At 45.1% G+C, this 13,911-nt stretch overlaps 1 protein-coding gene across 1 annotated transcript in view; it reads left to right on the plus strand.

Moving 5' to 3' along the window:
- Nucleotides 1-12,758: 12,758 nt before the first annotated feature.
- Nucleotides 12,759-13,911, plus strand: part of AUH (AU RNA binding methylglutaconyl-CoA hydratase) — a 295,545-nt gene continuing 294,392 nt past the window's right edge. The window contains exon 1 of the mRNA XM_040416942.1: nucleotides 12,759-13,031. Within this exon, the coding sequence (XP_040272876.1) occupies nucleotides 12,815-13,031 (217 nt within the window). The 5' untranslated portion in view covers nucleotides 12,759-12,814. The remainder of the gene's footprint in view (nucleotides 13,032-13,911) is intronic.

Here is a 13,911-nt window from a genome sequence, read left to right on the forward strand (position 1 = left end):
CAGGACAAGACAGTCCAGGGAATTTGGACACCTCAGGAGAGGTTATTGTCATCAAATCTCCTGGAGATCAGAGCGATCAGACTAGCTCTTTTTCATTTTGCTCCCTCCCTTCGAGGGAAGGCCGTGAAGATACAATCAGACAGCATGACCGCTGTACTATATATCAACAAGCAGGGAGGCACGAGGTCACAAAGTCTCCTGAGAGAGATAGGGGTGATACTGGATTGGGCAGAAATGAACCTCACCCACTTGTCAGCCGTTCACATCCACGGAGTTCACAATGTGATCGCGGACCGCCTGAGCTGAGGTCTGCCAACTGGAGAATGGTCACTTCATCCAGAGGTCTTCAAGGAGATAACGCTCAGGTGGGGCATGCCAGAGATTGATCTCATGGCAACGAGGTTCAACACCAAGGTGGAGAGATATTGCTCCCTTTATAGGGAGGACAACCCGGTGGCTATAGATGCTCTGTCAATCCCATGGAGGTTCAGGCTGGCCTACATCTTCCCTCCAATTTCCTTGATACCAAGGGTCTTGATGAAAATCAGGCAGGACCAAGCGTCAGTCATCGCCATTATCCCATACTGGCCGAAAAGAGCTTGGTTTACCCAACTCTTACAGATGAGTCGGGGTCAATTTCTGAGGCTTCCCCCAGAGAGAGTACTGGTGTCGGGGGACACCCAGATCTCCTCAAATCTTCAACCTGACGGCCTGGAGGTTGATCAGTCCCTTCCAAGGATAGAAGGGCTATCAGGGTCTGTCTTGAGAACCTTAGAGCACTCCAGATCAGAAACTACCAATAAGGCCTACTCCAGAATCTGGAAGATTTTTTCATCCTGGTGTACTAGGCATCAGCAAACATCCGCTGAAGCTTCTATCCCGATAATTCTCCAATTTCTACAGGACGGTCTGGACAAGGGGCTATCACCCGCTACCCTTAAAGTGCAGATCTCAGCAATCTCTGCTTGTCTCAACAGAGCTGTTTCTCAAGACCCCCTTATCAAGAGATTCCTGAAGGGAGCCTCAAGATTAAAGCCTACAGTAATCAGACCTATCCCTGTTTGGGATTTATCGGTCGTGCTCAGGGGGTTATCATCTCGCCCCTAGAGGAGGCGGGTTTCAAGTTCCTGACCTGGAAGATCACCTTCTTGTTGGCTGTTACCTCTGCGGGACAGAGGGGTAAAACTTAGCATTTAATATAAACTAATCTAAAATAGGTGGACACTTAGAGGAAGAGCCTCTACAAAATAAACAAACAACAGCCCTACGGGCCTAGACTGAACAACAAACAATCAGTATGGGAAAGATGGTAAAAATAGAAAACAGGAACGTTCTCACCTGGTTGTAGATGTGGATCAAGGGTTCTCTCAAAAGGTTCTTGAGAAGGGAGACGGACCTGTGTGGATAATTCACCATACTGGAAGGTACCAGGCGTTATTGCCCCTTTACGTAATAGGGTGGCGGGGTCAAATGGCCCTAGACAACCCTAAGTAAGGGGCAGGGGCTAGTACGCCCTACCTATCTATACGGGGAACTTGCCCCGCAAGGAGCGTCCCCGTCCGGATGCCTGACCCTGTTGGGGCGGAATCCCTAATATACCCTAAAAGGGTGCTCCCTACGTGTCACGTTTCAATTCGTGAAGGAAAATCATCAGGGGAGAATATGGAGATGACAAGGCTATGGATGGGGCTTGTGTGTATAACCATAAAAAATAGATGGTAGAGGAGGGGATGTAATGGTCAATATGTCTCAAAAAAATCAAACATGGGTGTAGGGTCAGTCAGACATAACCACCCAAATGACCGCAACAAAAAACCTCCTTGGAGGTCTGACTGACCCTACACCCATGTTTGATTTTTTTGAGACATATTGACCATTACATCCCCTCCTCTACCATCTATTTTTTATGGTTATACAAGCCCCATCCATAGCCAATAGACTGATTGTTTGTTGTTCAGTCTAGGCCCGTAGGGCTGTTGTTTATGTTTATTTTGTAGAGGCTCTTCCTCTAAGTGTCCACCTATTTTAGATTAGTTTATATTAAATGCTAAGTTTTATCCCTCTGTCCCCTAGGGGATCAGTACATTACTACTAGAATTTTTGGGAGTAAATAGGTCCGGTCGTCAAACCCGGCCTCATTGTGTTTTCTTATGCTGTTACCTCTGCAAAGCGAGTTGGGGAACTCCAGGCTTTTTCTGCCTTTGAGCCTTATACAAAGTTCCTGCAGGATCGGGTACTTCTCAAATTTTTGCCTACTTTCATTCCAAAGGTTCCTTCCTTTGACAATATCAACCAGGTGATCTCCCTGCCAACTTTGGCTCCACCCCCCTCCTCTGAGGAAAGAGGGCTCCATACCCTCGACATTTAGAGGATGTCTTAGGATTTACCTGGAACGCTCCAAGGTATTTAGGAAGGATGAAAACCTCCTTACCCCTTTTTTCCGGTACCCATAAGGGGAGGAAAGCCTCTAAGCCCTCCATCAGTCGTTGGATTAAAGAGGCAATTCGGGAGTCTTATATGTCTCAGGGCTCGGAGCCCCCTGAATTTGTAAGGGCCCACTCCACTCGAGCAGTGGCCACTTCTTTTGCAGAGAGAAGCTCGATCCCATTGGACGTGATCTGTAAGTCAGCTTCTTGGAGTTCTCACTCCACTTTTATCTCACACTATAGAGTGGATGCTAGAATACATAGTTATTCCTCATTTGGCCGGACAGTGTTATCTTCCGCCAGGCATGAGGACCCTCCCATGGGGGTTTCTACTTGCTAAATCCCCATCTGTGCCACTGGTTAGGATGTAAGGGAATCGTTAATTTCTAACGATACTTTGTTTTCCCTTAGTCCTAACAGTGGCACACAAATTTCCCCCCCTTTTTTAGTTTTATCGTAATTGTGGTTATTTTTTGTCTACTTGTAATCACACGATGTCCTGAGGGTCACGCCCCTCTTTATTGGGGGCAGGGAGGGCGTGTATATGTTCAGTTCTTTTTATTTCATTAAAACTTCCACCTGTCCTAACCAGTCCACAGGGGCAGAATACCCCATCTGTGCCACTGTTAGGACTAAGGGAAAACAAATTATAGTTAGAAATTAACGATTATTGGCAAAGTTGGCCATATTGTATTTTGTTATGTGCGTGACTAACCTCCGCTACATCACCTTCCCAATGACCAACCCCGCCCACCCGTCCACGGGAAAAATGTCTGGCATAAAAAAACGGTCTCTGGTGCAAAAAAGGTTGGGGACCACTGGTCTATAGCACAGAGGTGGGGGAAGACGTGTAGTCACTTCTAAATGTGACTGCACTTGTCTTACCACCTGCTCCATTCACTAGAACAGGGGTTCAGCAACCTCTGGCACTCCAGCTGTTGTGAAACTACAACTCTCAGCATGCTCCATTCACTTCTGTGGGAGTTTAGAGAACAGCTGAGCAAGTGTGCATGCTAGAAGTTGTAGTTTCATGAACAGCTAGAGTGCCGAAGGTTGCAGACATGAAAATAGGAGGAAGAAGTGGTGTCTCATGACCATCCAAAAATGTCAATGTCTAAATAGCTGAATTCCACCATGACATTTTGTTTAAGGATTACTTTAATCCTTTAACTACCAAGGGCATATGCAACATACCAGGGGCAGATACACTAAGACTGGCGTTACAAACATCAGCCTTAGTATTAAAGAGGACCTGTCACCGCTCCTGACATGCCTGTTTTAATAGTTTCTTGCATTCCCCATGTAATAATTCTGAAGCATATATTCCTATGTCTCTATGTTGTGCCATTCCTTTATTATTTCTACTAGAAGTTATGAACGAATTGCTAGAAGTCTGCAGTAAGGGTACAGAGGGGTGTTACCTGCACAGTCTCACTCTATCCAGTCAGTGCTGCTATTGTCAGACTGTGCAGGGACACACACCCAGCTGGTTACCACCCCTCTGTACCCTTACTGCAGACTGCTAGCAATTCATTTATAACTTCTAGTAGAAATAATACAGGAATGGCACATCATAGAGACATAAGAATAGAGCAGTTGTGGTGCATCTTTTACAGACTGAGTGCCCATATTGCAACCCAAAACCCATATATTTATTGCAAAAGCGCCAACATAGCAATTTACCCTGAATACTACAGTCCAGTATATTATATCTTCCATGTACTTTATCATTTAGCTATAATAGCCTGCCTAGATTCAATGCGCTGCCTGCTGTTCATAGCGCACCCTGTGCTGATGAATGGCAGGAAAAGTCTAAGGCATATTGGTACACCACAGACTTTTTCCAGGGCGTGAGTGCCCACAGAGAGGGCTCTGAGTCCCGCCTCTGGCACCCGTGCCATAGGTTCGCCACATCTGGAATAGAGGCTCCAGAATTGTTATTACAGTTGTGTTCAAAATTATTCAACCCCCACTGAAATTGAGTGTTTTGGCCAGTTTGACATTGATTTTGATCATTTCAGTCATCTTGTTTACAATTAAATCAAAGAGGCACTTGTAAGTCAGACAAATATAACATAACATTTATAATGAAATAACCACAAATGTCTTTTCTGTGCTCACATCATTATCAGTTTTATTCAACCCCCAAGTGACATTCAATCTTAGTACTTAGTACAACATCCTTTTCCAGTTATAACTGCTTTTAAACGTGAAGCATAGCTTGACATAAGTGTCTTGCAGCGATCTACGGGTATCTTCGCCCATTCTTCATGGGCAAAAGCCTCCAGTTCAGTCACATTCTTAGGCTTGTGCGCTGCAACTGCTTTCTTTAAGTCCCACCAGAGGTTCTCAATCGGATTTAAGTCTGGTGACTGCGATGGCCACTTCAAAATGTTCCAGCCTTTAATCTGCAACCATGCTCTAGTGGACTTGGAGGTATGCTTGGGATCATTGTCCTGTTGAAAGATCCAACGTCTCCCAAGCCTCAGGTTTGTGACGGACTGCATCACATTTTCATCCAATATCTCCTGGTACTGAAGAGAATTCATGGTACCTTGCACACGCTGAAGCTTCCCTGTACCTGTAGAAGCAAAACAGCCCCAAAGCATGATTGACCCCCCACCATGCTTCACAGTAGGCAAGGTGTTCTTTTCTTCATAGGCCTTGTTCTTCCTCCTCCAAACATAGCATTGATCCATGGACCCAAACAGTTCTAATTTTGTTTCATCATTCCACAGAACACTTTTGTGGTTTGTCCACATGACTTTTGGCATACTGCAGTCGACTGTTCTTATTCTTTGGAGACAGCAAGGAGGTGCGCCTGGGAGTTCTGGCATGGAGGCCTTCATTACGCAGTGTGCGCCTTATTGTCTGAGCTGAAACTTCAGTACCCACATCTGACAAATCTTTTTTCAGTTCCTCAGCAGTCACACGGGGACTTTTCTCCACTTTACGCTTCAGGTAGCGCACAGCATTTGAAGTCAGCATCTTCTTTCTGCCACGACCAGGTAGCGTTTCAACACTGCCCTTTGCCTTGAATTTGCGAATGATGCTTCCTATGGTGTCTCTTGGTATGTTTAACATCTTTGCAATCTTCTTATAGCCATTGCCCTTCCTGTGAAGAGAAATCACCTCTTCTCTTGTCTTCCTGGACCATTCTCTTGACTTCACCATGTTTGTAAACACACCAGTAAATGTCTAGAAGGAGCTGAGTATCACAGTCCTTTTAAATCTGCCTAATTGGTGCTTATTATACTTGATTGCTGCTCCTTGACATCCACAGGTGTTTTAAATACCTGATCGAAAACACTTGAATGAACCTCTGTTCTTAAGAGTGGTAGTCTTTAAGGGGTTGAATAATTGTGTCAATGAAGAAATCACAAAAAAAACATTTAATACTGTATTACATTTTAGTTGCATTTGGTTCTTTAAAAAGTCCTTGTAAGATTTCATTCTGAACACAATTACAAATGTACACTAAATTCCCTAAAACCCTTTACAGCATTGGGGGTTGAATAATTTTGAACACAACTGTACATGGGGAATGCATGAAGCTATTAAAACAGGCATGTCAGGAGCGGTGAAAGGACTTCTAAGTCCACAATAGTGATGTAAAACATTTCAGAAATACGCCTACCTGACTGTGCTTGTAATTTACGGGCTAGTCCACATTTCAAACGATACCAGGCTCAATACTCTAGGTGCAGCATTCATCTGAAGTTAGGGAGCAGGAGACAGGTTGTGTGATGAAATTATGTAAGGCCGGGTTCACATCACTGTTTAGTTTTCTGTTCTATTGATCTATTATTTTGAGCATCTATTGTGCTTATTTTGCATCCGTTTTTAGCCATTTCCCCTTGAGATCCATTATTCTTGACATGAGAAAAGGTCCTTTGTTGAGGACTTTCTCTCGTCAAAAAGAACGGATCCCAGACGAAAATTACCAAAACAGAAGCAAAATAAGCACAATGGATGCTCAAAATAAAGGATCAGTCTTTTTTTTGTTTCAATTTTCTGTTCTTCTGACGGATCGGAAGCACAGAAAACTAAACAGCGATGTGAACCTACCCTAAGGAAGGAAGAGCCCAGCCTGTTACTGTCATCTCTCCCCATGAGCCACTAGTGACCACCGGAAGGTCCAGAGGGAACAGATACATGGTATCTCCCCCTCTCATCAGAGTGTAAATGTGTCCTCCGTCACATTTAAGCCTCATGCACACGAACGAGTGCCGGCCATAGGTCCACCGCACGCAGACCCATGAACTTGAGTAGGGTCCGCGATCCGCACCGCAAAAAAGTGGTGCATGCACTACTTTTTTGCGGTGCAGAGGCACGGAAAGAAACCCCATTGTGGACCCATTTAGATGAAGCAGGGTGCACACGGCCGGTGCCCATGTATAGCGGACCCGCTGTTCGCAGGATGGGCAACGGCTGTGTGCATGAAGCCTTAGGTGGTTAATCACGGTGCTTGATTTTGTTGCTTTGGACAATATTAATATTCAAACATTGATGAACATTAATATTGTCCACAGAAGCTAGCGACTTGACTTACAGATAACGGGACAATTACCTTGCTCCCAATATGAAGACAAAAACCATGAACTAAGGTGGACGGACACAATCTGACTATTAGGGTCCATTCACACATCTGTAGTGTATTGTGGACAAGAATAGGACATGTTCTATTTTTTGCGGAGCCACTGCACGGAATTGCGTATGCGGACAGCACACTGTGTGCTGTCCGCATATTTTCTGTCCCCATAGAGAATGAATGGGTCCACACCCGTTCCGCAAAATTGCGGAACGGATGCGGACGTGTGAATGGAGCCTTAGGGGTACATTGTTCCAGATGTGTGTGTATATATATATATATATATATTTTTTTTTATAATCCTATTATATTTACCTAACCAGTAGGAACCGTAAAAGTCTGGGCCCCACATACAGTTCCTCAGAGGTACCGAGACTGCTCATATATATATATATATATATATATATATATATATATATATATATATATATATACACATATATACACACACACACATATATATACATACACACACACACTCACCTAAAGAATTATTAGGAACACCATACTAATACGGTGTTGGACCCCCTTTTGCCTTCAGAACTCCCTTAATTCTACGTGGCATTGATTCAACAAGGTGCTGATAGCATTCTTTAGAAATGTTGGCCCATATTGATAGGATAGCATCTTGCAGTTGATGGAGATTTGAGGGATGCACATCCAGGGCACGAAGCTCCCGTTCCACCACATCCCAAAGATGCTCTATTGGGTTGAGATCTGGTGACTGTGGGGGCCATTTTAGAACAGTGAACTCATTGTCATGTTCAAGAAACCAATTTGAAATGATTCGAGCTTTGTGACATGGTGCATTATCCTGCTGGAAGTAGCCATCAGAGGATGGGTACATGGTGGTCATGAAGGGATGGACATGGTCAGAAACAATGCTCAGGTAGCTTGTGGCATTTAAACGATGCCCAATTGGCACTAAGGGGCCTAAAGTGTGCCCAGAAAACATCCCCCACACCATTACACCACCACCACCAGCCTGCACAGTGGTAACAAGGCATGATGGATACATGTTCTCATTCTGTTTACACCAAATTCGGACTCTACCATTTGAATGTCTCAGCAGAAATCGAGACTCATCAGACTAGGCAACATTTTTCCAGTCTTCAACAGTCCAATTTTGGTGAGCTCGTGCAAATTGTAGCCTCTTTTTCCTATTTGTAGTGGAGATGAGTGGTACCCGGTGGGGTCTTCTGCTGTTGTAGCCCATTCACCTCAAGGTTGTGCCGTGTTGTGGCTTCACAAATGCTTTGCTGCATACCTCGGTTGTAACGAGTGGTTATTTCAGTCAACGTTGCTCTTCTATCAGCTTGAATCAGTCGGCCCATTCTCCTCTGACCTCTAGCATCCACAAGGCATTTTTGCCCACAGGACTGCCGCATACTGGATGTTTTTCCCTTTTCACACCATTCTTTGTAAACCCTAGAAATGGTTGTGCGTGAAAATCCCAGTAACTGAGCAGATTGTGAAATACACAGACCGGCCCGTCTGGCACGAACAACCATGCCACGCTCAAAATTGCTTAAATCACCTTTCTTTCCCATTCTGACATTCAGTTTGGAGTTCAGGAGATTGTCTTGACCAGGACTACACCCCTAAATGCATTGAAGCAACTGCCATGTGATTGGTTGACTAGATAATTGCATTAATGAGAAATAGAACAGGTGTTCCTAATAATTCTTTAGGTGAGTGTGTATATATATCTATATATCACACACACACGTATATTTGAAATATATTTAGTTTTATATATTAAATACTATTTTATCTACAATCACCGGAGCTGGTCTTATGTTGGTAACAAGTGCACGTTATTAGCTAGAGGGTAGTAGCATGCTCGTGATTGTTGACATAGTGCAAGGGTGTGTTGAGCATCACTATCTTTGTTTATGGATTATAATTTTTTTTGGGGGTGGCATATTCCGTTCTGGTGGTTTTCTGAAGATGTAGGCATAAATGACATGCATAAACACCACACATCTTGGAGTTTTATTTCCAGGATGTGTTGTGTAGCTTTGGTTTTGTTTTCTTTTTAGCTACACCTGAATTTGTGTCCATTTTTTTCAGAATGTTATGCTTTGATACAAAATTGCATGAGGCGTCCCTGATTGTAAAGTGTTGTGTGTCTACTTAAAGGGGTTAACCCATCTTAGAGAATGCAGGCATATTGCTAGGATATGCCCCCATTGTCTGATAGGTGCGGGTCCTACCTTTGGGACCCGCACCTACAAGGAGAATGGAGCCAGGGTGAGTTGTGGCTGGAGGACCCCGGGTTTCCCGGGGTCTGTCCACCACCAGGCGCAGCTCCCCGCCTCTCCCATTGAAGTGAATGGGAGCGCACCGCACATGCGCGGCCACCGCTCCCATTCATTTCTATGGGGCCGACAGAAATAGCCAAGCCAGAGCTCAGCTATTTTCGGCGGCTCCATAGAAAAAAATGGAGGGCGGCTGCGCATGCGCAGTGCGCCCTCATGTTCCTTTCGCTCCGTTCTCCTTGTAGATGCGGGTCCCAGAGGTAGGACCTGCACCTATCAGACAATGGGGGCATATTCTAGCGATATGCCCCCATTGTCCAAGATGGTATAACAGACCCTTTACATGGGTCTGTGGTATTCCTTTTTTCACTTTAAAGTTCAGGTTTTTAGTGTGAACATTGTCCTGGCTGTGAAACATGGGGCAAGTTCACTGCAGATTTTTCACAGCAGTAACATTTTCTTCTGGAATACACAGAGTAAATGCTGCAGATTTCATCCACTGCAAAGCAGATACAGAATGAGTGCATCCTGCAGAGTGAAACAAATACGCAGGTGCACAGTCATGGGTAAAGGGAAGTTCAGGCATAGCAGCAAAGATACAATATATGATCTATATATAAACTAACACCCCATCTAATCTACAATCAGAGGTTCTTTTCATAAGTCCATCCACCAACAAGGTGACCTCAATACGGATGGGAACCTAACACTAAATCTCTATGGTATTCATGGGCAGGGGAGGACAAGGAACTTGAAGTGGCCCTGGAAAAAATACTCAAAGTGGCCCTGTTTTGTAGTCGGGTCCAAACTGATGGAAGGCAGGGCCAGCAGTAGCATATTGTGGCACATTATACGACCCCAACAGAATCAAATACCACAGTCCATCATAAAATACATCCCCAAAAACTTCCACTGGTCGGCTGCGAAGAGGGCTCAGGCGGCCCCCTGAGCAACAGCCCACCGGGAAATTTCCCTATAAGAGGAACCCATAGAAATACTGGGGGTCATTTATTAAAGAGGTTGTCCAAGGTATTTTTTATTTTTTTATTGATGACCTATCCTCAGGATTAGGCATGAGTAAATTCCATATTTTGAAGTTCGTGTGCAGGTTTGTGTTTTGGTATTTACTGAATTGCGTCATGGATTCCGTTACCACGGACCATAACGCAATTCCATGATGGAATGCATAACGGAATGCCTTTAGGAGGTATTCCGTCATAATAGAAGTCTATGGCCTGCATAACGGATCCGTCCGGTTTACACTACGCAGGAGAGGACTCCAGCATAACGAAAACGGGACGGATCCGTTTTGAAATTCGCTCATCCCTACTCAGGATAGGTCATCAATATAAAACCAGCAGGGGTCTGACACCCGGCACCCCCGCCAATCAGCTGTTTGAAGACAGCGCTGCCTCCTCTTCATTGTTTACCTGCTCGCCGTCAGAGCCGCAGCAGTGTAATGACAGCCAAGCCGTCAAGTTAATTTCAATGAAATGGCTCATTCCTGTAGTATACTACAGAGCCGTCCCATTAAAGCGAACAGACGAGAAAGCAACGCTGGCACAGCGTGCTTCTGCTACCACGGACCATAAGTTATGGTCCATGGTAGTAGAATCCATAACGGAATTCTTAGATAATTGAAATGACAAAATTACGTGGTCTCAAAAGGCAGGAAATGCTCAACCCCAAATGCAGTTCTGCATTTATACTCGGGGGAGCAGAAACTGCGCTTGTGGTCTGTTGCTAAGGGCGATCCCCAGCAAAAAATGCATACAATGGAGGATGCCCGCAGCAGACCACAAGTGGCACAGAGACATCCTACACCAGATGGTAAAACATGTGGACGTAGAATAATATATAGAATAGTTATAAGATTAGGTGCACTACTGTGGTGGATGCAAACAGTAACATCTGACTAAGGCCTCATGCACACGGCCGTTGTTTTGGTCCGCATCCAAGCTGCAGTTTTGGCGGCTCGGATGCGGACCCATTCACTTCAATGGGGCTGCAAAAGATGCGGACAGAACTCTGTGTGCTGTCCGCATCCGTTGCTCCGTTCCGTGGTCCACAAAAAAATATAATCGGTCCTATTCTTGTCCACATTTCGGCAGTTATATTAATGGCTGTCAGTGTTTTGTGGATCCGCAATTTGCGGACCGCAAAACACACAAGAGTCGTGGGCATGAGGCCAATCCCGCACACTGATGTTAAAAATGAAACATTAGCCAGTATATCCTTATATCAAGTGGCACAGGACCTGACGCTAAACCTACCTGTACCGTATGGGTAGTACCAGGAGCCAGTGGGCAAATTACAGCAGCGTAAGGTCCAACTCACAGCCCAGCTCCCGCCAGTGTGACTAACCACACATTCAATGGGAGGGGGCTTAGAGTCCCACCCATGGCTGACTGATATTTTGCAGGCCTCACAGGTGCACCAAATGCCCATGGGTGGGACTCTAAGCCCCCTCCCATTGAATGTGTGGTTAGTCACACTGATGTAATTTGCCCACTGGCTCCTGGTACTACCCATACGTTCACTGTAGTGCACCTAATCTTATAACTCACCAGACCTTGATTTACCACACCTGTGAGGTGGGATGGATTATCTCGGCAAAGGAGAAGTGCTCACTAACACAGATATAGACAGATTTGTGAACAATATTTGAGAGTAATGGGTCCTTTGTGTATGTAGAAAAAGTTTCAGATCTTTGAGTTCAGCTCATGCAAAATGGGAGCAAAACCGGAAGTGTTGCGTTTATATTTTTCGTCAGTGTAAATACCGTCTACTTCACTGAACGAGCAGCCGGCTGTAACATCGTGCAGTGTAAACCCGCCTTTACTTTATCATTTATTGTTTTTTTTTATGTCCTTAAAAGTTATATTTTATCATAAGAGGGTAAGTTCTGGTACAGTGATAGCACAAGTGGAACCAATTATATTTTGTGTATGTACTGGAAAAGGTAATTTTCAAATACAAGATGTAAAAGCATCCTTTACTTGGGCACTGCTCAAACCTGCCAGCAGGACCCTCATTTACGGATTACGTAGCTTTTGACAGAATGCAGAGCTATTATTCGGGTACTGTGACTGAAACCAGAAGTGAACAGCGCCTTACAGGTAACATCCTGCACTACATAAAAACAGGGGGGGGAGAGACTCAAAATGAAGGGGCTTTGGGCTCCTCTCCATCACCACATGGCAGAGCTTTGTAAAACCTCTGAACCCAAAGGAGGCAGGTGGAGGTAGGACTCCATAGTGCAGCTTTGTACAACTCCCGGCCCTATTAGCCGCTCTTCCCATGCTGTTCTCTGGAGCTGCAGGTCTAGGAATGAACATGCTCCACACACTACACACGTCTCCCTCCACAGAAACTCTCGCACCTGTCCTTCAACATCTTCAAACCTGGCTGCTTCAGCTTCAGCTTTTTTTTTTTAAATCAACTTTATGAACAAGTCTCTGGGAACACACCGACAGCGGCAGTGTCTGTGGAGACTGCGGACAAGCCGTGGCGGCGTTCCCGTGACGTCACTCAGCATGGCGGCTCTGGCTGGCTTGAGGGTCCTAGCTGGCGGCGGTGGGGTGACACTAGCTGCACACGCCGCCTGGCGGCAGCTCCCCCACTCTCTGGATCGCAGGGGAAAGGGGCAGCTGCTGATGCGCGTGACCTGCGCCGCTGGGGGGCGCCAGTTCAGCTCAGAGGTGAAAAGCGAGGACGAACTGAGGGTCAGGTACCTGGAAGGAGAGGAGCAAGGTAACGGCATGACGTCACAGCCTGCGTCACTGCTCACCTGCTGTATTACGTGAGGGAAATGAGGAGTAGTCACCATGACTAGCTGCAGGCTGGAGTTTATGGGGGGGCTAATAGTTCTCATGTGTGGGGGCCGCAGGATAAATAACGAGTTCATGTTTCCATGGCCACACTGATGCGGTTATACTGCAGTATGGCAGGATGTGGCTTCTGCATTATTTGGTAGAATTGGGCCAGGACTGCCTCACAATGATAGTGCACCTGTCAGCCCATTCAGAGGTCCCGTCATCTTCCCTGATAGTGTTCTTGTGCAGTTCCTCCATTATTCCTCCTGGAAACAGCAGCGTACTGTCAGTTGAGGTCACTATACACGCTGATGCTGTCTAGTCAGTGGTGACAGTGCCTGACACACGTGGGGTTGCCACTGGCCAAAATGTTATTAACCCCTTAGTGACCAGCCTGATTTGGGCCTTACTGACCAAGCGTTTTTCTTCCTTTTTTCAGCGTCGCGTTCCAAGAGCTATAACTTTTTCATTTTTCCGTCTATATAGCTTTATGGGGGCTTGTTTTTTGCGGGACAAGTAGTCGTTTTTAATGGCGCCATTTTAGGGTACACATAACTTTCTGATTAACTTTTATTAACTCTTTCTGGGAGGGAGATGGGAAAAACCGCAATTCTGCCACTGCGTTTTTGCATTATAACTTTTACGGCCTTCATTTTTCGGTATAAATAACATAATATCTTTATTCTTTGGGTCAGTACGATTAGTGATACCAAATACATATAGTTTTTTTTAGGTTTTACAACTTTTTTGCAATAAACCCCCCCCTTTTTTTTGTTGTTTTTTTTTAGAATAAAAATGTTTTTACATTGCCGCTTTTT

This window comes from Bufo bufo, chromosome 2 (genome assembly GCF_905171765.1).
Source record: "Bufo bufo chromosome 2, aBufBuf1.1, whole genome shotgun sequence".
NCBI lineage: Eukaryota > Metazoa > Chordata > Amphibia > Anura > Bufonidae > Bufo > Bufo bufo.